General features: G+C 39.8%; 1 protein-coding gene across 1 annotated transcript; it reads right to left on the bottom strand.

Annotated features, from left to right (window-relative positions):
* Positions 1-754: 754 nt before the first annotated feature.
* Positions 755-27,003, bottom strand: LOC117378086 (glypican-6-like; the record flags this gene model as incomplete). The annotated part of the gene is made up of 8 exons (XM_033974624.2): positions 755-3,339; positions 4,183-4,355; positions 4,851-4,975; positions 5,327-5,473; positions 5,864-5,994; positions 11,408-11,573; positions 13,801-14,198; positions 26,838-27,003. Coding segments are annotated over 8 exons (1,518 nt in total), but the record flags the coding sequence as incomplete, so codon positions are not given.
* Between the last annotated feature and the right edge of the window lie 520 nt (positions 27,004-27,523).

Genomic DNA, 27,523 nt, shown 5'->3' with positions numbered 1-27,523 from the left:
CTTTACAAAGACCCCAAACTAGTGCAGTTACTACTGAGGGTTCAATAATGGTGATTATTTTAATTTGGAGAGGTCAGAACAAAGGCAATTTCACCAAAATGACCCGGAATGACCGGTGATAAAAAAGGTTGGGGACCACTGGCCTAGATAACCCAAAATGTGTTGTCCACATATGTGGACGCCAGGTCCTAGGTAGGTAGGTGTATGTGTGTGTGTGTGTGTGTGTGTGTGTGTGTGTGTGTGTGTATGTATAGTTTCCTAACAGGGGCCTATGTGATTGTTCCCCTGTCCCCAGCTCTGATACAGAGGACCATACCTATGCTTCCACAGTTCTGTTTTCTCACATTTAAATTATCCTATATTTTTGAAAGTAAATTCAATAGCCTGGCACCTCACCCTGGCCCTAACCTTAACCACAGTCTCAAAACCAGCCCCTAACCTCACCATAACCCTAAATCCTACAAGTGAAGGAACACAAAACTGACCCCGATAGAGCCCTGCTCATGTGCACTTCTCAAAAATAGGAGCAGCACAAACTAAATAAAACAATCAGAATAACTGCACATGTTAAATCTAAACATTTGTCTATTATTTTAATTATTTTCATTATTATTTAATGATCAGTCTCAAGAAGAGAAAAATAAATTTTCTTGTTTCAAAATTCTCATGATTAAGCTGCAGCTCAATTGTCTTTAAACCCAAAATTGTCATGTTAATAACATGTATGTAGATTTAAAACAATGAAAAACAAACATTTGTTTAAATATGGCAGTCTTTATTTCAACAAGACTAAGAAATGTTGTTTAATATACATTTTCTCTTACAATTTAACATCTATCTCTGTTTTTCCGTAACATTTAGGAGATACTCTGACAGTAAAAATCTGGTGAAGGTTACGGCCTCTTTTAGAGACATCTAAAACGCCTGCTCTGTATTTACACTCTCTTCTTTTTTCAGTCAGTCATTGATAAGAGTCCACTCAGGTCCTGAACAAGGCACTGGCTTTTTGTCCAACCCAACTTTAAAGTCCCAGGACTCAAAGTTGGACCAAATCTTCTGCATTTTTGGACCAGGCCATCTCCTGCCATTCACAAATGCTACATAAGCCGTGCCCCGCTAGCTCAGACACATCCCATCTTCACCCAAAACACAGGGTTTCTACACCAATCTACACCATTTGTCCACTCAATGAACACATGCACAAGCCCTTTTGAAATGTTATTGACACTCAGTCGGGAAAAAATCATTACCAAATCTAGCTGTTTTAAGGCACAGCTCATTTAAATTAAGGCGTTAGTATTTTGACAGGTTGCATAGACGTTTTGTACAATATTCCTGTTTCAATTCAGCATGATCGGTAAAAACCCATGTATAATCAACGTGTCACCTTCAAATAAGGCCAAAAAAATATATCTTTCTTGCATTGAAATTTTACAAGGGACAAGTGACAAGTACGTGAACTGCTGTTACAAAATGCATATTAAGAATTATTCCGATCTGATCCTTTTTGTGAATTAAATACATGGCAAGAACATTTGAGAAACACTAAGCAACTTTAGCAGCACAAATTACTGATAGTTGATAGTAGACAAGAATTTTGATTTTTCAACATTATAAGATACATTTTATGAGATAACCCTGCATTTTAGACTATATATTTGCTAAAAAGGTTGCAATTCTTAGAAACAAGTTGAATAGTGTTGCTTTCCATATTAAAAGAATACTTGGATAATGTGAATGACTTACATGTGTTTTGGAAACCCTATTATAGGCAGCATAACAAGTATAAAGTAATGTTGTTTTTTAAAAAAAATCCAGATTTTTAAATAAAGATAAAATATCGTGTTGTGCTCATCTGCTTCTCAACAATAAACCACCAGGGCCTTTGTAAAATCAACACATCACTCATATCTTACACTCATTCATTTGAAAATTTCAGGTAAAAAAAAGAAACCAGGCATTGCATTCGCATGGGTGGTGACAAAACTTACAAACTATGAGAAATAACAACAAAACAAGAATAATGATCAAATGTTTTTGAATGATACTGACGTCGGCCATTTTGGAGGTACACATGTAACAGCGGATGGGGGTAACTGGGCTATAGAAAATCAGAGAAATAAAATTAAAACCAAAAAATAAATCAATTTAGCCCACAATACTGTGCACAATAAGACAAAGTGCCCCCATTTCTCCATGCCTGACTTTCCACCACCTAAAACTAGCAGTAAAAACCACTGTAGTACCTAATATATATCTTCAAACCAGCTAAAAATTACAACTCCATAATATAAAACCCTGTATTAAAATAATCTTTTTTTCTTTTTATCCACACACTGTCTTTTGTTCCACATTTTTTCCCACATTTAAACATACACACGCCACCCCTGTAAGACTGTGCATAGCATATAGTCAGCACAAGGGGGAGCCAAACATCATCTTTTGTCCATTCATCAGGACTAAACCGTCTCTTGCCTTATTTTTAAGTACCTGACTCTTATATCACTAGATTGCATTGATATTGAGCACGAGGTATAACTTACTACTGTACTGCAGATGCCAGATTTTGACTGCTATTTTATAATGAAAATATTGTGTTATAGAATATGTATGTAAGCCAACCTAAGCTAAATCCTTAGGTTAAACACAATACCAGTAATGCAAAATTGCTATATTTCACACAAGATGGTCCCTGTAAGCTTAATAAAAACTTGCATGTGTATATACATTGTTGAAAATATAACTCTGCACATTCAAAGAAGCAAAACAATGACGGGTTTTGAATTGTGTTGCCATCTAGTGCTAAAATGTTAGAAATAGTAAAAGGCATTTCAGGACCACTAGCAATTGCAACTTTGCTTGTTTGGTAATAATTAGTGAAGAAGGCACAAGAGATAACTGCCCAAATAAGACAATAAAAAAAGTCTGTTTTCGAAGTAGGCAGGTCCAGCAAAGACGTCGTGAACAAAAATGGGGGGAACGTTGGCTCCACTTGTGTCCATTGAAGCAAACAATAATTAAAAGTGAATTAGGACCAGCGCCCCCTATGCAAAGTTTTGATAGCAGGCTTTAAAGTCTCTGACAGTTTTTGTTTTTTTTTTCGTTCCTGGGTTTGCGTATGTAGTCTTTATCTCCAGTGGGGGATGAGCAGAGCCAAGAGTAGAGCGCAGAGAGCCATAAGCAGACTGGCTCTCCTGGAGGCTGCAGAGCCAGAGGGGGACTTGACCACAGGGTCCAGGCGGGGGGCGGGGGGAGTGCTGAAGTAGATGTCCTGGTCTGTGGTGCAGGAGGGGGGGTCACAGCCGCTACCGCTCTCCTCTCCTCCACTCGCCTCTTCATCTGCACAAAACAATGGGATAAAAGTTAGAGAAATTACATGTAAAAGCATAGGTGTTTTATGGGTGGAAAATGCAGTTAATGTTTATTGTTATTTCTGCTTCATAAACTTTAGCACATTTGAGTTAGTCTTTTCTTATACCTAGCACTCTTAGAATAGGTCAGTGGAAATCATAGACCCAGCTCACAAATAATGTAAGACATTTTAATATGTGAAGGGGGACCAGTTTATTTTATACTAAGTTAGGCCATAAGGTTAAATGGCTAAGAACCACTGAATTAGATGCGAAGTAGCAGTCTTAATGACAAAATGGTGGTAAATCAAGTTTTAATATAGTATAATATGGGGTTATCGATGCTTCTAATAACAAAAAATCTGCAGACATTAGATGACTTAACAATTGATTGGAAGAGTGTTGGCTTTATTATTTAGGCAATGGATTAGATTTCTGAAAAGTATGTGATTCTTGTAGTTTAGCAGGTTCAATCTACTCTAAAATGTTCCCGCTTAAAAGATGCCCTGTAAACTAAATCTTGACTTAAACACACAATAGACACAAATTGCTATTAGATTTGTAAGACTTTATAAAGTAAATTTTCACTAAGGCTCTATCCAGAGACAAAACAGCTATTGTTTAAAAAAAACTAACTGCATAATCACGGCACAGGTTCAGCAAATTTGTGTAGCCCTAACCCAATGTCTGAATTCCACTGTAATACATGTACAGTGGCAATACTTACAGATGATTACTTTCTACAATTATCAGTAATGTAGATAATAAATGTTTTAAATTGACCTAAATTAGGTCTACTAAATCTATCAGTTATGAAGAGTAAACACCACACCTGTTTCAAAGGAGATGTCATTGCCACTGTGTGCTGCTTTGAGCCAGCTGGTCATCTCCTTTAGCACTGCGATCTGACTCCGAATCACGATGTCCGGCTTTGTGATGTCCACATCCACATCCGGGTTCGACACCTGATTGGCCAGGCCGTTACCAATGACGACAGACTCATACCTGCCAATCAAAATAATAAGGGTTACATACAGTGATTAAAATGCAGGTCTCTTGGTAATCATATCTTTATAGTTAGAAAAATAGTTCTATTTTCGACCAACAGTAGTCTGGCTTTGTTCTGGCTTTGTTCTGGCTTTGTTCTGGCTTTGTTCTGGCTTTGTTCTGGCTTTGTTCTGGCTTTGTTCTGGCTTTGTTCTGGCTTTGTTCTGGCTTTATCCTACATTGGTCCAGGTTTAGATCAGGTTTAGTCATTGATTGGATGTGGATTTTGTTGTAGTTCAGATCTGGTTAAGATCTAGAGTAAACCCAATTTAGCACAATAACAATACTGCTTGAGACCTGACTGGTTTAGTTCTTGCAGAGTCACAAAACTGTTTTGTGTCTGTTGCAATGTAAACCAAATGTATTTCTGGTTTAGTTGGAAGTTCATGAGTCTCATGTTACCTCTGATTGTGCCTTAGGAATGTAGATTTATTTCACTTTTTTGTGCCTTACCTGCTTTTGGCGGTGCCGTTCCAGCACTCATCTCCGGGGGCAATCCTCTCTCCTGCGCACACAGTCTCAGGCAGCGTCGACCAGAATTTTTTAGCATGTTTCAGCCTCTTCTTCACGTCACTAGTCTAAAACGAGAAAAGAAGAAAAAGGCACACAAAAGATTTATATAGAAGTCATACAAGAAGAAATGCATGTTCTCAGTTGCATCCACAAAATAATAAAATAATACTGCACTTACATTTATTTTGCACTTTTTTTGGACATTCAAAGATACAATTATGGTGCATTCATTCACTCAATTCACTCAGGTAAGCTGCTATTGAAGTCACAGCTTAAGTTAGTTTTAGGCATGCACATGTTTTATTTAAAAAAAAAAAATCCCCAAAAGAAAAAAAAAATCTTGGAGTGAGCAAATTGCTAAAACATATTAAATCAAATAGTAAATATTTAACCATATTCATTCAGGTGGTTCTTACCAGTCTGTCTAAGCTGGTGCCGGCTGCTGTGGTGGGTCTGGCGTCTGGACTATAGGGTCTGAATCGCCCAGTGAATGCAGTCTCTTTGATCGAACGTTTGGTTCTGAATGTCATGCTAGGTTTGGGCTGCCCACAACCCTGGAAGACCTAAAGGAGGGGACAGAAACAAGAGGGACACTACATTAGTGACTTTCAATCAAACATGCAGTACTCCTTGAAGTAAGAGTAACCAAGCACATGCAGGCAAATCCTCCAGCCAAGGTAGTCCTGACCAAGCCTAACTCAAGACCTGGAGATGGATCACACTGTATTGATGGATGGGTCAAATGTAGAGGACAAATTTGGGGACAATAAATTGTACCTACATAGACTGTGTCACGGTAGATACTAATATACTTTTACAAGAGGTGAAATTCTCCAGCTAAGACAGTCCTGACCAAACCTAGCTCAAGATTTGGAGATGGGTCCCACTGTGTCTGACAGGTTTAACCCAGCATTTGAAGGTTTTAAGTAAAATCTTTTTTTTTTAGTACAGACCTTTTGTGAGACTTGCATGCTGTTCTCCTGCATGTTCATGATGGCCTCAGAGATCTTAACGTCAATGGGATCCATGACAGACTCAAAGTTAAAGGGACCTTCCAAACGATCGGCCAGACTCAACATGGCGTCTGTGAAATAAAATCACAGAAAAAAACAATAATAACAACACCGTGTGAAAAAACAGATTATGCCATTTGTGTGTACGTGACACATATCATAATCAACTATGGGTTTTAAGCAAGTACCTACTCGCAAATCCCCAGTCAAATTTTTCAAAAACATCTTAGATGGGGTTGGACGAGACAATTACAAGATGGGACAAGACATGAGACTGGGTCCACGAGAACAAGAGACAAGATTTTGACTTAATTTATAATAAATAAATTACACCGTTCAGTTCACAACTTTGGCCTCACATATATTTATTTTAACATTTTTGTTTCATTGTAGGACTTGGAATTACAACTCACCAGCCCTTAACCCTCTTTTTTGTCCAGGCCTAACGCAAATGCTTATAAAAAGAAATTTCGCAAGATAATTTTTCTCATTTGTGCACAATCTGATGGCACTTTTATCACTCGAGGTCTTATCCCTTCCCTAATATTTATATTTTCAATATTTTGCCTTTTTGTTGTGTCACCACAGATCTGAACATTTTCAACCTATTTCACATTGTTTGTAAAAAAAATATTTGAGTGAACTAAAGTAATTCTTCATGATGCAATCCAGTTGAATTACTGTCATAATACAAGACACCACTAGATGTAGCCATTGCATAGCCATACTATTTAAAGTTAAAATTGAGGCCTTGAAGTTTAGTTTGGGAAAGTGTAGACAACAGAGAGGCAGACAGTAGCAGAGACAGAGAGATGGGCAATTTCAGCTGTGTGGAAAACTAGAAACACATTTACGCCCCTGGATTCTGTCATATTAAATTTAGTTAATATCTCCATTAAAAGACCAGGACTTTTCTTCCATTATTGCAAATGAAAACAATATGTGTCCCTAGTATTTAGCGCACAAAGACCTTCATAGTTTAGGCCCATCTCCTCCCGGCCCATTTAACCATCACAACATACAGCAGAAAAGAGAACATGTTTGAACAAGATTTTCACACAATAAGCAGTAATGTTTTGTTCAATTTATCAGACAGAGCTGGAGGGAATACAGGTTCAAAGACTAGCACATAATAGTTTGCATTGTGTTTGCTTGCTGCTGGTAAATACAGAGGAGAATAAAGTGATCAGATGATAGATAAGACTAATGATTTCTGAATGAATTATGAGTCAAGCAGTGAATGTACTTCCAAGGTTTGGGTTAGACCTAGGAGTACAGGAGTTTCAGATTCCTTTTCTATAAAATATGAAGCAAGAGTACAAAAAAGCTGAGAAATGCAACAACGCATTAAATACATATAAAATTGCTAGTATACTATGTGGAGTCATAGTTTAAAAGAATCTTCAATACACATTTTGTCCAGTTCAGTTATTTCTATGCAACTTAAAAAAGGAACAGGTTTTATGAAACATTTTAGGTTAAACAAAAATCATTATTAAGGTGAAATTTTTAACTCTTATGCCCAATCAAAATGTATAATATTTATATATTATATACATTACATATGTTTTTATATTTATTTAATAATATTTAGGTGACAGTGCTTGTTTTCTCTGAAAATCATTCTTATTTATTATAAATATTGCAATAATAATAATAATAATAATAATAATAATAATTAAAACTGCAAGCAATGATAAAGGCCCTCGCCACCGCGGAGATCCTGCCTTTCGTTCCCGCTTACATCGCTCCTCCCCCCAAAATCAGCGACTGAGTAATACTACTCCATTCATTCCAATAGGAGCATTTATGACATTGTCACGCCTGCAGGGTTGGAAATAGAGGCATGTCTTCATTGGCTTTTTTGTTCAGTATGATGAGAGGAATATGTGTACCAAATTTCAATGGTCTATGACACAGTAATTATTTTTCATCCTTGTTGACCAAAACCCATGTACCGTAAATTTCGGACTACACAGCGCACCTGAATATAAGCCGCACCAGCTAAATTTGAAGAGAAAATCAATTTTGTACACATATAAGCTCCACCTGAATATAAGCCGCAGGTTTTCATATTGTAACATGAGATATTTACACAGAAAGACGGTGCACCGACACGCTTTTTTAAAACTGTGCCTGAAAATTGGCACCAACACGACATCAACACGGGATGAACACACCTGCAGGTTTAGAAAATAAAGCTGCGCCAACAAATCTGCTTTTATTTCCTCTGAAAACTTTTGTCGTCTTTTTACATTGACCAAGTTGGATTCATTGATGTCGAGCTTACGTGCAGTGGCTCTATTTCAGGGGTCGGCAACCCGCGGCTCCGGAGCCGTATGCGCCTCCTTCAGCCTTATACTGCGGTTCTGCGTGGCTGAAGTGTATTTTATTTGTGTTAGCTCTTTTTTGTTGTAGTTTCAATTGGAAGATTATTATGATCTTAAAATAAAATTATATTTTCTTATTTTTCGTTGCTCAAAATAAGCGTCACACTCGCGGAACAATGTTCAAAACAAACACCGCTCACGTCTCACGTCTCACAGACACAGACACACACACAGCTCACAGTCCTGCGTAAAGAGCCCTGATTTTCAGACGCTGTGCGCATAGGGGTCAGGAGCAACTTTCGCCCATCCCTAATAACACACTAATAAGCTCGTCCGTAGATGTATCATGAAAATCCTGCTGGAAATCGCTACAGAAATCTATTTGATGTAGTAGCAAGTATATTATCTTGTCTCCGCAATGACGTTTCACGTTTAACACATCAGACACGTCGCCCAAAAGTAGAGCCACAACCGAGTGAGAATGAGCCAAAACAAAAGTCTTTGGAGAGCTTTTAACAAAGGGGAAAAGGACAACTGAGGAGCCAGAAGAGGAGACAACGACCTCCAAGAAAAAGAAAGATAAATTTAACAGACAATGCCTACTTAAAATCTGGGTTTGTCGCTGCAGGTGACTCTCACGCACAGAGTCCGCTCTGCGTAACATACGGGAAAAGCAAATAAGGCAATGAAACCTTCAAAACTGCTTTGGCACATGGAGAATAAGCACCTGGGATTAAACGATACGCTTTTAGAGTTTGTTTTTTTTTTTAAAGAAACTGCGGAGCAGAGTAGACATAATCACATAATCAGCGCAGAGCTCACACTGACGCAGCGGTTTGATGAGTTGTATTTTTTATGCACTTAAGTTGTTTTTGCCATATTTATCTGCCACGTGTAGAAGGCTTGTCCGTGAAAATAAAACCTACATTATTCCGTTATATTATTATTATACACAGTGTTATCTTCATTTTAGATGTCAAAAAGTATTTGCGGCTCCCAGTGTTTTATTTTACGTGGAAAGTGGGTCCAAATGGCTCTTTGCGTGTTAAAGGCCGACCCCTGCTCTATTTCCTTCTTTATCTTAAAAACTGCATCATATCCATTTCATGATGCGCAAAATGATCGTTCAAAATCAAAACTAGTGAATTCTTCAGAGCAGAATCTTTCCTCACGTCTGTCTCACTTTTACATTTACAGCTAGAGAGCGCCCCCCAGGAGCCGTTATCCAGTAAAAATCCATAAATAAGCTGCACTGCTGTATAGGCCACAGGGTTCAAAGCGTGGAAAAAAAGTAGCGGTTTATAATCCGAAATTTACGGTATTTCAATGAGAAATGTCAGACGTTGCCATGGCAACACCTTTAAAAATAGAGGTATGGTGTCATTGACTTTTTTGTTCAGTATCGGAATAGGGATGTCCATGCCAAATTTCAAATGTTTCTGACAAAGTAATTTTTTTACGTGCCATTTAAAAATTTCAAGGGGGCGCTGTGGAGAAATGTAATATTTGGTATGTGTAAATTGCATATCTATGCACTCAGATCAAGATTTTGAACAAAATGTATATTAATTCCGGAAAATAGGAAACTGCATGTTTGAGCTACGGGCCATTTAAAACTTCAAAAAACTTCTGTTTTTTTGCAGGCTGGCCACACCCACATTTTATAACTTAGAAAATTCCAAGAGTTCCCTATAATCCCACATGGGTCTAGTAAATTGTGACCATTTTGCAAGTTTCTTGAATGAAAATCCACGGCATAAAAAATCCACGGCATAAAAAATCCAATGTTAGAGTTAAAATTTTTCCGCCCACAATGGCCGACTTCCTGTAGGGTTTAGGGTGGGGTCATAATATATTTTTTTGCTTGTCTTGACATGTTCTATGTTTGTACCAAATTTCATTTGTCTACGATGAAAAAGGTCTCTCATTGCCGTAATGTATTTTGATTTTTGAGGTGGCGCTATTGAGTCATTTTGATACGTAAAATTTTTTGCACATGAAAATACAACATTTTTTGCCAATGTTGAACTTTAGGCCATAGTTTGATGAGTGTAGAGCATCTATTTAGTCTACAACAAAGTCCAGTACTCTGAACCCCATTCATTTCAATGACACATTTATTATGTTACCACGGTAACATGGTTGCAAATAGAGGTATGTTCTCATTGGCTTTTTTGTTCAGTTTGCCAAGCTAAATGTCCATGCCGAATTTCAAATGTTTATGTCAAAGTAATTTTTTTGGTCCAATTCAAAAGTTCAAGGGGGCGCTGTGGAACAAAAAAATTCTGACATATGTAAATTGTATATAATTTCGTGCAGATCAAGATTTTAAACAAAATGTATATTAATGCCGGGAAATAGGATACTGCATGTGTGAGTTATGCGCACTTTAACACTTCAAAATATTGTTTTTTTCTTTGATTGCTGGCCACACCCACATTTTATCATATAACTTAGAAAAATCCAAGACAGTTACCTATAATCCCACATGGGTCTAGTTCATTTTGACCAATTTGCAAGTTTCTTGAATGAAAATCCAAGGCACAAAAAATCCAAATGTGAGAGGTAAAATTTTGGAAAAATTGGGTTCCGCCCACAATAGCCGACTTCCTGTAGGGTTTAGGGTGGGGTCATAATATAATTTTTTACTTGTCTTGACATGTTCTATGTTTGTACCAAATTTCATTTATCTACGATGAAAAAGGTCTCTCATTGCCGTAATGTATTTCAAATTTTGAGGTGGCGCTATTGAGTCATTTTGAAACATACATTTTTTTGAACATGAAAATAATACATTTTTCACCAACCTTGAATTTTGGGTCCAATAAAATTTACTTTTCGTTAACATTCAGGGGGTCATTTTAGGGCGGGGCCACAATATCATTTTTGTCATGTCCTGACATGTTCTATTTTTTGATGTGAGTTTCAGATTTTTACGTTGACTTTTTTCCGAGCCGGGCTCCCATTGGCCCCATGAAAATCAAAGTTTGAGGTGGCACTACTGAGTCGTCAGAAAATTGTCAGAAAAATTGTCAGAAAAATAGCATTTTTCATTTTTAACCAAAATTGTGCAGCACTACTCTACTTTCACTTTTCTCAAACAAACCCAACCATGTAAATTGCTTATAACACAAAGACTGAAGAAGCCACTCACCTAAGAAGTTGTTCCACTCTGTGTCAAGATCAGCCTGATTGGCCAAGCAGCCGCGCATCACATTTAGACAGTAATTTTGACATGGCTTCAGAGCTACCTGCCCCGAACAGTAGGGGCAGTATAACATCTTCATGGCAGCACGCACACAGCTGGGAGATGCACTGACCTAAGAAGAGGACAAAAAAACAAAAACAAATGTGTTATCATTGCAACGCAGTGAGAAATGAAAATATTTGTGGATATATGTGAAAGGGCTGAAGAAGCAATACTTAAGTCTAGCCACAGTCAAATCTAATCATCTATGAATCATGCAGTGGAAAAATATGTTTCCCAAATGGTGGATTTAATTTTTTGACTATGGGAGATGTTATTGCTTTGCCTGGAATGGCATTAAACTTGTCTGTTTCTATAGAAGCAAGCCGGTACCAACACTAGGGCTAAGCTACAGGTCAGCTCTGTGGACAGGTGACTCTGCTCACAGTAAGAATGTAGGATTTTTTTAGCCAACTAAAAAAAGCACCTTTAAAATGAATTAATCTCCATGCACATAAGGCAATGGCTGACCCTACCAAAAAAGCAAAAAGTTTTGCAGTGCATCTTTAAAGATATGAGATGCTATGCTTTTTTTAAACACAAGTTACATTTCTTCACTAATCGTAGATTTGTAATAGTTTGAACAGGGCAAATTAATAGTCTGAACCTGTTTTCTCAGCCTGGACAATGATCCGAATTCCTAAGAAAGGCTTAAGTTTGAATGCTTAGGTTCATGGGAAATTTTGTGGGATTGGTCAGCTATTGTTTTGGGGGACATCCAGGACAAAATTACACAGAGATTCAAGTTTTCCTACAGAGGACATTTTACTGAGGGTAATGGAAAGTCCAAAGGGCAAATATAAAAAGCATAACATTTTAATTAACAAATAAAGTTTTAATTTGAATGACTATTGTTGTTGCTCATTATTTAATTGCCTTGATCAAATTCAGCTGGAAGCTGAAATTTGACATTTGGAGATTTCAAACCATTTTAGTTTAGAAGCACCTTTCTGAAGTGGTTCCTAGAGTGTCCAAAAGTACAGTGGGAGGGAGAGCATTCAGTTACCAAGCTCCTGTGCTATGGAATCAACTCCCTGCTGATGTTAAACAGGCCCCCACAGTCTCTGTATTTAAGACCAGGCTTAAAACCTTCCTCTTCGGTATAGCTTATGACCAGGTTACTTGGTGAGGGAGTTAGGGAGTGACATTAAAACCCGGGATAAGATAGGCTGCAGTAGGAGGTAACTAGCTGGGGGAAGTATGGCAACCTGAGCATTATCCTCTACTTTGTCCTATCTTCTCATCAGCAATGCTATTCACATGTTGTCCCCTGTCCCACTCCCCCTGTGGAGTGTAACTCTTTCAGATGCCCCGATGACAGCTGGACCCTCTCCTCCTCCCCGCCTGGCCCTCCTCCTCGCCCGGCTCTCATCCTCCTCGCCTGGCCGATTTTTCTTGTTTTGTCTGATTTTTCCTGTTGTTTTGTTTTTGTGTGTAGTCAGCACGGTGGCTGAGTGGCAACACTCATGCCTCACAGCGAGAGGGTTTGGTTCGATCCCCAGGTCGCCCAGGCCTTTCTGTGTGGAGTTTTGCATGTTTCTCCCCGTGTCTGGATGGGTTTCCTCCGGGTACTCCCCATCAACCAAAACATGAACGCCCTTCGAGACAACTGTTGTTGTGATTTTGGGCGTTACAAAAATAAATGAATTGAATTGAATTGAAGTTGATCATGTCCTTGGAATTAAACCAGGCACGTGCAGAGGGGGTGGCTATGGGAACTCCTGCCCCTTGCCCCTCAACCGCAGACCTATCTAGCATTGAGTTTAAAGGAGCTGTGTGTAAGATTTTAATGTTAAATTTCATAAACCTGTGTCCATGTGATCTGTGTCCTCAGTTATGAGGTTCATTTATGTTCATGTTAATAAAATATAGCTTTTACTGGAAAAACAAAACAAAACTAATGCTGATTTATTCTTAGTTACAAAAACATTGAACATGATGCCTAAGTTGTTGATGTTATAATTTGATGTCTTGAATCTCAAAACTATTATCCAGTTAGAACACAGAGTGAGCCTATCATGAGTCTCTCATTTGGGTTGCCAGTTTCAATGCTGAGTTAAAACAAAAAGGACTCTTTCTGATATACTCATACTTCTGAATACTCCCTACATAAACCCCAGCATCTGCAGCCAATCATAGATCAGTGCCTGTGACTGTATTACCTTATTTAAAACTGCAGAGCAGGCTACATAAACATCTTTTAAGACTATACAGTGGAACATTCTTGTCAAAGGCATATCATCTCCATGGAGACTAGCACAAAAGTTGCATAATACATTTAAACATTAGGTTGTACTCACTGTGGACACTTTGTTGACCACTTCAGGCATGAGGGCCAGTCCTTTGGTGAATGTTCTAGCAGCAACAAAAGCCCTGGTCAGTTGGATCCTTAGTTTCCGCGGCACATCTCCAAACGGCATCAGCTGATCCGTGTGCCGGCTCACGCACTCCATGTATGCGTCACTAAACTCGTATTGAACATTAACCAATCGAAACATCCTCTCCAAAAGCTCGGCCCAGAAGTCTGATAGCATGGACTCCAGGTTGATGGCCGCACTTCCGCTCACGTAGTACCGCGTTAGGTCTTCAAAGAATTTCTTGAAGAGTTCTGCGTTTTGGACGTACATCATCCCATAGGTGCGCACGAACATGTTGTGTAGCGAGCTCTCTGCGTTTTTAAGCAGCTCACGGAAAAATTCTAAGGAGAAAAGAAAGAGAAAGATTAGAAAAAATGAATTATAATATAAAAAAGATTTCAATATTATCAGTTTAAAAAAGAATAAATTAATTGGAGTATTATTTGTTTGTTTTCAAATGTTCTACATTGACCTCCTTGAGCATGAAATAAAGCTTGAGTGATTAATGTTGAGGAATATTTAAAGGCACACTATATAACTTTTGTGGTGGATGGTCTGCAAGTTGCTCATCTCTATGGAGATGTTATCGCTTTGCTTGCCATGTTCCACAGTAAGGCATTAAACTGATTGACTGTGTCTCCATGGATACTAGCAAGTGACACCAACCGCATCAAACTTTTCAGACAAAATACCATCTAAGAAATTATTTGACTAAACCAGGTCTATCATAGGACTGCACATAAATTAAAGCTAAACCAGGCCTAAAACATTGCTACAATAAGTCAAACCAAGAGCTTATGCAAAGGATGACAAAATGTGGATAAAATAGACTTAAATAAACACTAGAACAACACGGGACACTGAGTCATCCGAAGAAGCTGGCATACCTCCAGCACTAACTCCACTATATAATCTATAACATATATCGACCTGTTAATTTGATTCTAATAATAATAATAATACTTACACTTGTAATGCGCTTTACAGGCTTGTCAAAGCCTCTCAAAGCACTACACTATAGTCATTATTCATTCATTTCCACACTTGGTAGTAGCCACAATAGTAGCTGTGGCTACTATTGTAGCCACAGCTGCCCTGGGGAGACTGACGGAAGCGAGGCTGCCAATCTGCGCCATCGGCCCCTCCGACCACCACCTATCATTCATACACACACCACTTTCATACTAGGCAATGTGGGTGAAGTGTCTTGCCTAAGGACTCGATCCTCTGACCTTCGGGTTGGGGGACCAACACTCTAACCACTGAGCCACTGATTCTAAGGTGAAACATTTGTCAGTGGCTCTAAGGAATTCTCATTTTGTACAGATTAAGAAAGTTTTGGGATGGAGTGAACAGAGGAGGACAGGGAGAGGGGGGGAGAGAGAGAGAGAGAGAGAGAAGAGGGGAAGAAAGAGACGGGTGGGGGTAGATGGACATTCCTTGGAATGAAATAGGTCATTGTTTAGCGCTCCCAATGAAGAGTCTGAAGAAACTGATGAGGTAAAGGCTGCATTTAAGAAAGAGAGAGAAAGGAGAGAGAGGGAGGAGAGAGAGCGATAGAGAGAAGGAGCGTGATAAGAGTGATACAGAAGAGAGAGGCGGGGGGGTAAGAGAGATGAGAAGAGAGGGGGTGAGGGGAGGTAAGTCCTATTGAAAGTGACAGTGAAGGACAGTCCCAGAGCAAAGGAAAATGAATGGAATGTGACAGAAATTCTGTTGATTGTTGTCAATGTAAAGAGGCTAAACTTAAAGCAACAATCCCTTTTGAACTAACACGACAAGACAATTACCATGGCAACACTCTACATGTACTATTACTCTGTCATAGCCTATATATCATAAAAAACAAGTATTCAGTTTGATTTTATGTAGTTGAGAGCACAAACTAGCAATTATGAATGATGTTTCAGGTCCAACATGGCAACTACAAGTTACTACTCAAATATTTGAAAGCTGGAAAAAAGTTCTATTACATTTGTTTACATAAAAGCAACTCAATAGGTAGATTACTTTACTCAAATCAAGATAAAGTATTCTTAATATAAATAATTAAAGGCTTATATCATGATAAAGAATGATTCAGGTGTAGTAACTACTTAAATATGGGGTTAGGAGCTAGGAGGGATTCCTTAAGTAGTTAAGTAGTCATTAAGAATGATTCGGGCTTAGTAAACTATGTGTTCATTAGAAAGTCTTTGTTTAAAATCAAGGCTAACTAAGGTGCAGTCAACCGTATAAACATGTACTAAATAAACATGCACTTGCGGATGTTCCTTTTCGTACAAAACGACAAAAACATTAAAAAATGTAGTCAGTTTTGCTAAAAGTTTGAATCTGGACTTGGCCCTTGTCTTTGAAATGCTAAGTTCCTGTTTTGGGGGGGTGCCTTGCTGCCTTTTCTGCCCCCCACCCTGAGCAAAGCTGTCACTTCCACTTCAGACTGACATGTTCAAAAGAAGGAATGTCCTGAGGGAGGGACAAAGGGGGTAGGGGGCAGGGGCAAATGAATTTTGGGAGGAGTCAGGGGCGGTCTCAATGCAAAAGACCCCACTGTGTCGCCTAGGAGACCGGAAACATTTGGATCCGGAATTTAGACCCCCCAAAACCATCATCCTTTTACTTCGATACAACAAAGCAGTTAAAAATCACTAGTCACCAATTGGTATTTTAGTTATTTATTCAGCAGCTCCCCATTCTGTCATTTTATGCCAGATAAAAAAAATGATAATGATAAAAAGTCTTGCCAAAGGACATAACAGCAATGCAACAATTATACCTGCATGGGTAGTTTCAATCCAAGAATGGCATGTAGGAATGTAAATTAAGGTGTGAAAAGTTTGTTATAAAAATTCTGCTCTAATGGTAAAGCTACCAACAACTATCATGCTAACATGCACTTCATGATTATAGTACAAATTAGATTTAGACAGCACATAAGAGACTTATTTTGACCTCAAGAGCTGCTTATACAATCTATCTGATACTGGCAACATAAATTTGGCTGAAATACATGGGTATTAAGTAAGTAAATAGGGTAAAGCACCTTTAAATGTTGTTGGCAGCAAATGGTTAAAGGTTATTTCAATCCTTGTAAATGAGAAATCCGTGCAATGTTAAGGAGCAGAGCAAGGCGTCCTGGGAGAGAGGGGGGAGGAGGGAAGAAAGGAGGGAGCAGTGGGGGAAGAGGGGGATCCAGTGTGGGTCTGCAGAAGGGGAACCGGCATCTTGCATTGTCATTAAAAACAGTTTATGACATGCAGTGAGTGGTCTGCCAAACTGCGAGAACCTAAAGTCTCTGAGGGTTTTTCCCATTCAAAATGCTGCGCTGATGAAAAAGCCGAGCACTGAGGGAAAGTGGGTGAAAGGTGACACCATAGTTACTGCACCTAATATTCAGAAATGTAAAGAATTGTATGGTGTAAAAAAACGTAAGCTGGCTCTGTAGTGTCAAAATTTAAGTCCTCACTGTGTAACATTTATGGTGGAATGCCTAGGGCTGCAAGATTTATTTAAACTGAATTCACAATCGCAGTGCTTGTCAGAAACATCACAATTTGATATTTGTCCAAAACTTTTTAGCCACAATGTCCACTAGGAAATAATTCACAGTCGTTATGGCATTTAAAACTAATTAATGAAATGCTTTTATTTAGTACAATTTCTTGGCTTAAATGTTACACAGTGGGGCTTTAACCTAGACTTAGTATTAGTAGCCTAATCTTTTGTCATTGTGTTTTAAAAGCAACTATAGATTAAATAGTTTCTTGTTTGGTCTGCTCCACTGGTTTATTTTCTTATCCGTGGGTTTCAGAGTGATGAAAATTAGGATCACATCAGGAAGATGAAACCTGTGGATAGACCATTTTTGTAACTGCAATAATTGTAAATCCTGATTCAATCTGATAAATTGCAAAGACTGGCTCTGAATTTATAAATATGTGACTTTTCTGCCAACATTTCCACTTGTTGCAGAGAAGTTCAGTGTCATTGAGAGGGTCAAGTTACTGCAAGGAAAGCTGCTCTAGTCGCCTCTTAGTCGTCTGCCAAAGCACCATTCAGACAGAGGAGGACAAAATGGACAAAAAGCTTTAGCTTTGGCTTGTACCCACCTCTGATTGGAGGATATGTGTGCTAAATTAAATAAAGAAACAGCCAGCACATTTAACCACGAGTCAACTTAATTATAATATTTGGCAAAAAAAAGGTGTGGCAATGAATAAACTTCTAAGTAGCATTTTAAAGGTGCGCTGGTGGATCGGAGAGAATGTTCCATACTAAGGTATTTAACTTAATGCTATTACGATGGAGCATGCAGGTGAATGTATCAGGTCAAGTTACAGGTAAGATCACTGGAGAGGTGATCCTACTAACAACAAGTTATATTATGATGGCCAACTATTAGGTACAAAGAAAAGCAGCCAATATGGCAAAGGCTTAATATTTAGTAAAGGCCAAAATGTCCAAAATTATTCTTTTATCAACATAGGATAGTCCTGATGCAATTATAAATGTATGTATAACTGTATGGTTACTCATCTGCTTATGTATGCAAGGCCTATACTTTCTTCATAGTACCTTCAGGCAACCCAGGCAACCCAGGTGTGATTAAATTAAAATGGAAGATTTTATTATTAAACTTTATTTTTCTTATATAATGCAATGGACTACAAGTGGACTATGAGAATATAAGATAAAATGTTATACAGTACAGATAGTCTTTTGGGGTTAGCGATACCCAGCTAAAACAGAGGAAATACAGTATCCCACAAAGAGAACCACTACCCAAGGATTTGACTGATGATCTGAGTCCCAATCCATCATGATCCCCAGTACCCCTCCTACTTCCTCTCTCATCGTCTCCTAAAGCCTACCCCCTAGTCCCCTCTACCCCTCCTCTCTCCCTCTCTGTAACCCCATAAGCCCTGCTCCTGTCCCGTCCCAGGCAGTAATTTCATCCTATTTGTGCCAATTACATTCAGGTTCCCCCTAGTTCTTGTGGGATAACATTGGGTCATCTTCCTGTCACTGGATGGATCATTATTCTCAAGTTTGGGGCCTATAATGCAAAAAAATACCAGTAGTTTTCTAGATGTGGTAAAGGTAGAAATACTAGTACTCAATATGTTTTAAAGTAATTCATATGTCTATTTAGTTGAAAATTATATACATTTAATTTTTAGTGCTGGCTGGATTCTAAATTACATTGTCAGCCCACTTCAATGCAGATTCTGGTATAGTCCTAGTTTAATCCATGTTAGTCTACATAATTTTTGCGCTGATTTTAGTTTTAGTTTTACAGGTCCTATATAACGCAAAGTTGTCACTTGTGAGGTTTTAGTCATGTTACCTCCTCAGAACCATACAGAGTTGTGTTTTGTTTCATTTACACATGTGTGAGTAATCTTTTATTATCAGTCTGTCTACATCTTCACAGGGCTGATCAGAGCATTTTGAGCTTTGCTGTCATGTACAGGTAGTTTTATGGTTAACTACTGTTGCCTTTCATTTAGTAGATATTGGCAAGGGCTGAAATTATTCAAATGATTCTCGTGAAGGTGTAGGGTGTTTAAAAACACAATGGAGCATTTCCTGTATCACCTCATGACATCACACGGTGGAACCCAGTGTTTTTTGTCTGAGAGAAGAACTCAGCCTTAATATGCAGAATATGTGATGTGTGTTAAACGTGTGCGAATGAAACAAAACACTTTTATAATGTTGTTTCCTCATCAAAAACATAGCGGAAAATAGCATAATATAGGCCCTTTAATACTGGCTTAGTCCTGGTTCAGTCCTTGCTTAGATTCTAGCTAGGTCTTGTTTTAAGTCTTGGGTTAAACATTCAAGTGTATGTTTAGTCTGGGTTTATGTCCAACACAATAACAGCTAAGTTTAGTCATGAGATAGTCTTGGTTTCAGTCCTGGTTCCAGTCCAAGTATACGCCCTGGTGTAGCTGGTTCACTTCAGTCCTAGCTTAGATCTGGTTTAGTCCTGGTTCCTTCTTGGTCCAATCTTTGTGCAGACTTCAGTCCAGTCCTGGTCCAGACCTGGTTCCAGTCCTGGTTCCAGTGCTATATGTCTGGGTGTAGCTGGTTCAGTTCAGTCCTAGTTTAGCCCTGATCCACTCTTCCAGTCCTGGTTTAGTCTGAGTCAAGTTCACATTCCGGCCAATTTAGCCAACTAACCATACTCCAATATTCCCTTACCTCCCTCTGCCTTTGAGCCCTCAGTCCCAGTTTGTGCTATAGGAGGCCTACACAGGGGTCACTTAAGCAGGACAAACATTCGGAGCAGGGGAGGACTATTTCTAGCGCGCTCTTAATTAGCCATGACTGTAGCTCCAGGCCCACAACCTAATCACATCCACCATTTCCTGAGTTTGTTAGTGTTAGCGGCGTCTGGGACTATATGCACTGCACAGACAGGACAACAAGCTAATGACGTGATGTTGCCCAAATATACAGTGGACAACCCTGGGAAGCCCCCAGATGGAAATTAATGGAGATCATGGAGCAGGAAAAATGACCATATAAAGGCAAACCCAAGGAGGAAGAGGAAATACATTAGCAGCCTCTTCTCCATGGCATTCAATACTAGCTAGGCATTTTTTTATATGCTGTGCTGTCCTTTCATTGGTGCATTGTCTGCATTTGAGTTGGTACAGTTATAAATTTGTAAGGACAGTAATTGTTTAGATAACAGAACATCCTCTACTAAATAACAAAGTACAATAATACTTAGATATAGAAAAATAAATCATGTACCTCCAGTTTAGATCTTTAGAAATATGTTCTGAAATACATGGGATTCTACATGGAATCTATTTCAGACTTCCCTCAAATGTCAATGCTCCTGGAGTCATTTACAATGTGCACACTGAACAGAAATCTACTTTTTTTTAAAAACATTCATCGCAAATCTACTCGCAATCGCTATACTTGTCAGAAAGTTCACAATTAGATTTTGTGCTAGATCCTGTTCCTGGTTTAGAACTAATATAGTCATGTTGTAGTCCTATTTTGAACCTAGTATAGCCCTGATTTGGCACCTGGTACAGTAGATAGTCCTATCGTAGGCCTGGTTTAGATCTGTGGTACTCGGAAGTCCAAATATTTCATAGGAGGAAAAAGTTAACCACTGAGCTACAGCAACCACTAATAGCATAGTATGTTGTTTCATCACAACTACAATATACTAACTTACTTTATCAATTTATTTTCTCAATCAATCAAAATGTGTTTAAATGTCCTCTATAACCTGCATGAAATAAACAACAGAAGTGAGAATTTTATGTGAGAGAACTGATTGTAAACTTGGCAACAAAACTGCAGAAATAAGTTTATATGAGCACTAATCAGATTCGTGGGTTTTGAAAACTAAACCAAAACAAAACAAATTTGAAGACTGTATATATCTAAACTACTAATATATATATATATATATATATATATATATATATATATATATATATATATATATATATATATATATATAAACATTTTCTAAACCAGTGAGTTGCTTTTTCTGTTGCTTTATAACCTTTAGCAACATGCCTCTCCCTCATGAACTTTAACCTTTTTGTTCAAATATGGTAAAAACCTCTGGCTCCGTAAACTACAGTCTGCCGAGTCCACGTCTTGGCAGGAGCAGTGATAAGTTTGTTTAGCTGTCAGGACAGGTTTCCGGTACCACCACTGAACTACAATACCGGTGACTACTGCACTAATGAATCATGTTGATGACTTGTTGATGACATGTCGTGACTTGTTCTCACGTGGCAGGTTGGAAGAAAATAAAAGTTTGCCAGAAGATATCAACATTTGAAAGGTCAGGATTGTATGTACAGAAAAATCTCCAATCAAAAACTGTTGAAAATTCAGTTCCTGCTATTTGAATATGTTGTGTCTTTGGGCAAGGCACTTTTCTTCATCTATTAATGCAGGGGTGTCCAAACTTTTCTTGTTAAGGGCCACATATAAAAATACAGATAAAGCTGAGGGCCAATTGAGGGCCATAGACTGATCACCAATACAGTGAATACTTCAAATCTGCATTATTATTACAAGTTAGACTGAACCACTAGACCTTTATTCATGCTTACATGCTCAATGGGACACACTAAATATTATAATGTACAGTAAAAAGTACTGTTTAAAGTAATATGGCCGCATTTGGCCCCCGGGCCACAGTTGGGGGTGCCTGTGTTAATGTGACTGTGCACGTTTTTTAGAGTGGATGTAAGAATAGCAGCCATTAGTGTGACAAAAGAGTGATCGAACAGTGAAATAAATCTTACTAATCTTAAACATTTCTGATTGTGTCCAAATAGATGTTATTGCTTTGCCTGGAATGTTCCACAGTACAGCAATAATGTTGTAAATATCTCCATGAAGACAAACAAGTGACACCAGAGTGGCCGAGTATCTTTTACCAATTAAGAACACTTGTAAAACATCAACCAAACCAATCCATTACCAATTATAGGTGGGTGATATTAATAATGTAGATTTTTTATTAAGTTTAAAAGCAGTTTACAGAACTGTTATCAATATTTAACATTAACCCTTTATGGACCGTGCCTGTATTTCCAGGGCTCACGTGATGACATCATTGCTCTCTGTGCCTGATACCTGAGCACTTCCTCCTCTCCTTTCACTGTGGGACACGTCTGCTCCTCTACATCCCTCCTCCTATCCCCCTCTGTCTATCCCTCTATACAAAAAAGACACAAGACACTCAAAGCTGGTCACCTTACCCTCCTCCGAACCCTTTAAAGGTACTGCGGTGCTTTGTAAATAGACCCGACTTCTAGCAAGTTCAAAAACACCTCGCCAGCAGCCTGCAGTAACGCGATAGGGGCCAACACAGACAGGATATAACCCAGGGCCATCCAAACTGCAGCTATTACCACTCATATGTTCAACAACTTCTCACACACAACGTAAACAGTAACAAGAGATGTGAAACTAGTGCTGTTACACACTTCCTCCGATTCTGTAGCTGTGGGACCAAAAAAATCTACATTATATTAAGAGATTTAAAGCACTATATAACTTTCCAACACTGAACTTATCTATCCTACGTTCATTCAATTGCAGGTGTTTTAATCGCATCATGATTAGGATAAAGAGCAGAAAGAGGAAAAAGGAAGCAGGAAATTGCATCTGGCTGGAGTACACACACTGCTCTGAGATGACAGCACTGCCCACTCACCTGTAGAGTTTCTGATCGTTTCGGGGAATTTTATATTCATTTTCTGATACATTATGCCATTTTCTGATCCATGTTATAATGTTGTTTCCTGAGTTTTTTTCTCAAACTGAAAACACTGTTGCACCTTGTGATGTCATATGGTCTCTGTCCTACTGAACAAAGGGAAAAAGGTAGCTGTTAACTTTAAAACTACCACTGGATGACATCACAGGGTGGAACAGAGCATATGGAGTTGTGGAGATGTAGACAGACGTATAATAAAGGGTTACTTAAACATGTCTGAATGAATACCACTCCGGGCGCTCTAACATGGCTAAAAGCTCACAAGTTTATGTCAATAGGGACTTAATTTTTTAAAGTGACTATATAGATTCCCCACAATGTGATACTTGCTCACACACACGAGCCTAAAACAAGAGAGGGTCAGGGGAAGTCACGTGAGAACTAACAAAAAACAAAATATTCTTTTCAATATGTCTCCCACCTCTGCCACTACTTTTCATTTTGCAGTATAGTACTTGTCTGCTTCTTAAAACAGGAAAACCACAAACTCCTATCTCTCTTATCAGTCGAAGGAGCAGAAGCAGAGAAGCTACGGTCGGCCGCCCCAGGAATTAAAACCCTCGGCCCCTCTCTTCCCTCTCTGCCCCCTACTTCCCGCTTCCTCTCCGTCTCCCCCTCTCTCACCAAACACGACCCCCCCCTCCCTCTCTCCCCTCTCTCTCTGCCTGCCCTGACTCTCCATCTCCCTTTCCTTTCTCCCCCTCTCCCGTTAGTGACTCAGCACTGGTTCTCATGCAGTGCCCGCCCCCCAAAGACAGTAACCCAATACCCGAGAGCACAGGGGGACTGAGGCGGGCCCTGTCCCAGCCTGTGTGGTCCCGGCTAGGGCAGAGGAAGCAGAGACGCTGGGGGACAGGTGGGCACACAGACACAGTGACTCCGAAACAGGACAGGTGGGGGCATCCGTCAAATCAAAAAACTCAAATTGTGTGAAGTTAAATGGGTTATATTCAACAGTAAGGCTGTTTGATGTTTTGTGATTATATTAGCATTTTTGCCTTTTTAACTGCACAATGTAACTTTTTATAGGGCTGCAACAAGTAAATAATCGCAACAAATCGATTATTGAAATAACCATCAACTAATTTAGTAATCAAATAATCATTAACTGGTCTATAAACAGACGTGCTTTGCCTGGAATGTTCCACAATACAGCATTAAACCCATCTATTGCCATGAGACAAGCAGGTAATGCCACCAGGCCAAGTTTCAAATTGGTGTGAGCATGGCCCCTTCCCCACTGAATCTCAGAATGCATGTTATTACTTTATTATTTTTATATGGCTGTAATTTAATAAATGCCAGATATAGACCATGTTTAATTACACTGTGGAACACACCAGGTAAAGCAATAACATCGCCATACAAACAAGCAGGTGTCAGATACACCACCAGAAAAATTACATAGAGGGCTTTAAAATTACACTGAGCTAATAAACAAATGCATTTCAGAACATATAGCAGGTTTTATAAGACCTCATGAGGACAAGATGTTGTATAGAGTAGAAATCATAAAATAACCTAAATACTTGTGACCAATGATATTACATAATATCTCATTGTTAAAAAAAAGGTTTGGGGGGTTAAAATGTCTGCCCCAGACCACAGATTTTCAAACAGTGGCAGGTGCACCCGAGCAACAGATGAAGTCTGCAGGGGCCATTTGGACATTTGTTGGCTCAGTTGGTCAAAATAAAGCATGAACCTACCTTCTGAATCCTGATGCAGTTTTTATCTTTTACAAAAAATAAACCACAATAAAACTGATAGAAAAGTAAGACGATCGACGGTAGTAGTATTGGTTACTAACTATTGCCCAGCACTAGGTAAACAGATATAAAAAGCCAAAAGATTATTGTGACTAGCACTGGAGTTGTAGAAATATGATTTATCAGTGTTCAGGTTTTTTTTTTTGTTTTTTTTTTATGTTTTTGTCATGATGCCTGCATTTTCTATCTCCCTGTGTGCTCTCCCCCTCCCCTACCTGTCTGAATCCGGAGCTGGGCGGAGTTCCTACTCCTCCCATGCGCACCTGGAGCGCATTAGCGCAATCATCACCACCTGCTGTCGAGTATATGAGGGCTCGGCAGAAGACACTCAGAGCCAGACCGTCCGCATGTAAACGTGAAATAAATGTTCCAGCTCAAGTTTGTATCCTGTTACCTGCCAACTCGTGTCTTACCGGATTTTGCTGTTTCCCAGATTCCTGCTCCCTCCCTCACTCGCTCCTGCTCCTGACCCTGCGCTCCAGGCCTGCTTCCCATCTCCTGCCCTGGGTCTCGCTCTGGATTACTCCTGCCCGGCCCTCCCTGGTCTCGTCTCCAGTCCTGTCTTGCTCCGGCCCTGGCTGTCTCCGTGTCTGCTCTGGACTACCTCCGCTTGGCTTGCTCTATTCCCGTGCCCGATCCTGTCCTCGTCTGGTCCTGGTTTTCACCGTTCCTGCTCACCACTCCGCACTTTATTGCCCTGCCTAAACTCCCGATGGCCAAGGAGACTGCTGACCAGCTCACCACTCAGGTTTTCAGTCTTCACGGCATCCCGGTGGACATCGTGTCTGATAGGGGGACCCAGTTCACCTCCCAAGTGTGGCGCGCCTTTTGCGAGGGGTTGGGCGCTACGGTCAGTCTCACATCCGGCTTCCACCCGCAGTCCAACGGGCAGACGGAGCGGGCCAATCAGGACCTCGAATCGGCTCTCTGATGTGTGGTATCCCTAATCCTGCAGCCTGGAGCTCTTACCTGCCCTGGATCAAGTATTCCCACAACTCCCTAGTGAGCTCGGCCACCGGCATGTCTCCTTTTCCAGCCTCCCCCGGATACCAGCCCCCGCTCTTCCCCACAGAGGAAGAGGACCTCGCTGTTCCGTCCGTCCAGCACCACCTCCAGCGCTGCTGCAGGATCTGGAGGAAAACCAGGGCTGCCCTCCTTCGGGCGGGGGCGCGCACCAAAGCGGCAGCAGATCGCCACCGTACCCCGGCCCCGGCATATCAACCCGGCCAGGAAGTGTGGCTGTCATCAAGGACCATCCCGTTAAAGACCGACTCCCGCAAGCTGTCTCCCCGTTTCCTTGGGCCTTTTAAAATCAAGAAGGTCATAAACCCGGCCACGGTGCAGCTCCAATTACCCCTGTCTCTCCGGATCCACCCGACATTCCAAGTTTCCCAAGTCAAGCCTGTCCAGACCAGTGACCGGTTTCCCAGATTCCTGCTCCCTCGCTCGCTCCTGACCCTTCGCTCCAGCTCCAGTACAGTCCACACTTGGTCCGCTCCTGTATCTGCCGTTACGACAGTTTTTGGCTGGCCACATCATAATCACTAAATAACATATTACAACTTTAAACAGCATAAACACTAAAAACAAGCAGTCATGAAGTTTAGCTGTGTAGCAGCTGTGAAGGCAATCTGAGGACAGAAACAATTAGTCTGATGAAAGTGTAAAGACTTCAAAACCACAGAGCAGATCATGGGATCACAAACATGTAAAGTCGAAATTTTACATTTCGACGCTGGAAATTCCAAAGTCAATTTTTTAAAAAGCATAAAATAAAGCTGTGATACAATTCTGACAAAAAACTGCTGTTTCTTACAATGTGCTGGCCAATATTGATAATGCAAAAAAAAACAATCACATAACTCCAGTTACATTTTAGAATAGGAGAACTCCATTAAAAGCAGGGAGCACTGAGTGTCTGGTTGTCTACTCACTGTCGAAGTGGCTGTGTCTCTGTCTGAAGGTGGACTGCAGGTTGGTGCTGAGCTGAGACACTGGAGCTTTGATCTCACTGTGGCTCTGCTGGCTCAGTTTCTCCTCCATCTCCACGGTGCAGCACGAGTAGCCCTGCGGACACACCTTCAGAGGGGCTCCTGCAACACACAGCAAAATACACGGTTAAGGTGGAGGATCAGGGATAATAGTTAGTGGTCAGACTAAGAGTATAGACATAACATTAAGACACTAAGGTTTACCAAATTCACCTGACTCACCTGAGCATTCCTTTACTAGATCTAATTTATTGATGTGGTGAAACATCTAATTTAAGTTTGTCATTTACAATTACAACAATTGGAAACGCTGCTATATTTGAAACCTAAAAGCATGGTTAACTTAAAAGGTGGTGAACTATGCAACTCATGCTTGGAATGTTCCACAGCACAGCATTAAATTCCTCCATCAATCCAAACTCCAATCCAGTTACAGGTTAGATCTGTGGGTGCAAGAGATTTGAATGCCACACTGTGGAACATTCAGGCAAGGGAAAACATCTCCATAGAGACACAAGCAGGTGGCCAACCCCCTTCTAGAAAGTTACATAGAGCAACTTTGTAATTGATCAAATATACAAGTAGTCAGGTCATAATACATACTTTCAACATTTACTGGTATCATTTCT

The sequence above is a fragment of the Periophthalmus magnuspinnatus genome, chromosome 10, assembly GCF_009829125.3.
Source record: "Periophthalmus magnuspinnatus isolate fPerMag1 chromosome 10, fPerMag1.2.pri, whole genome shotgun sequence".
In the NCBI taxonomy this organism is placed as follows: Eukaryota; Metazoa; Chordata; class Actinopteri; order Gobiiformes; family Gobiidae; genus Periophthalmus; species Periophthalmus magnuspinnatus.
The sequence above is the reverse complement of the archived record's forward strand: the minus strand, read 5'-3'. Positions and strand labels throughout refer to the sequence as shown.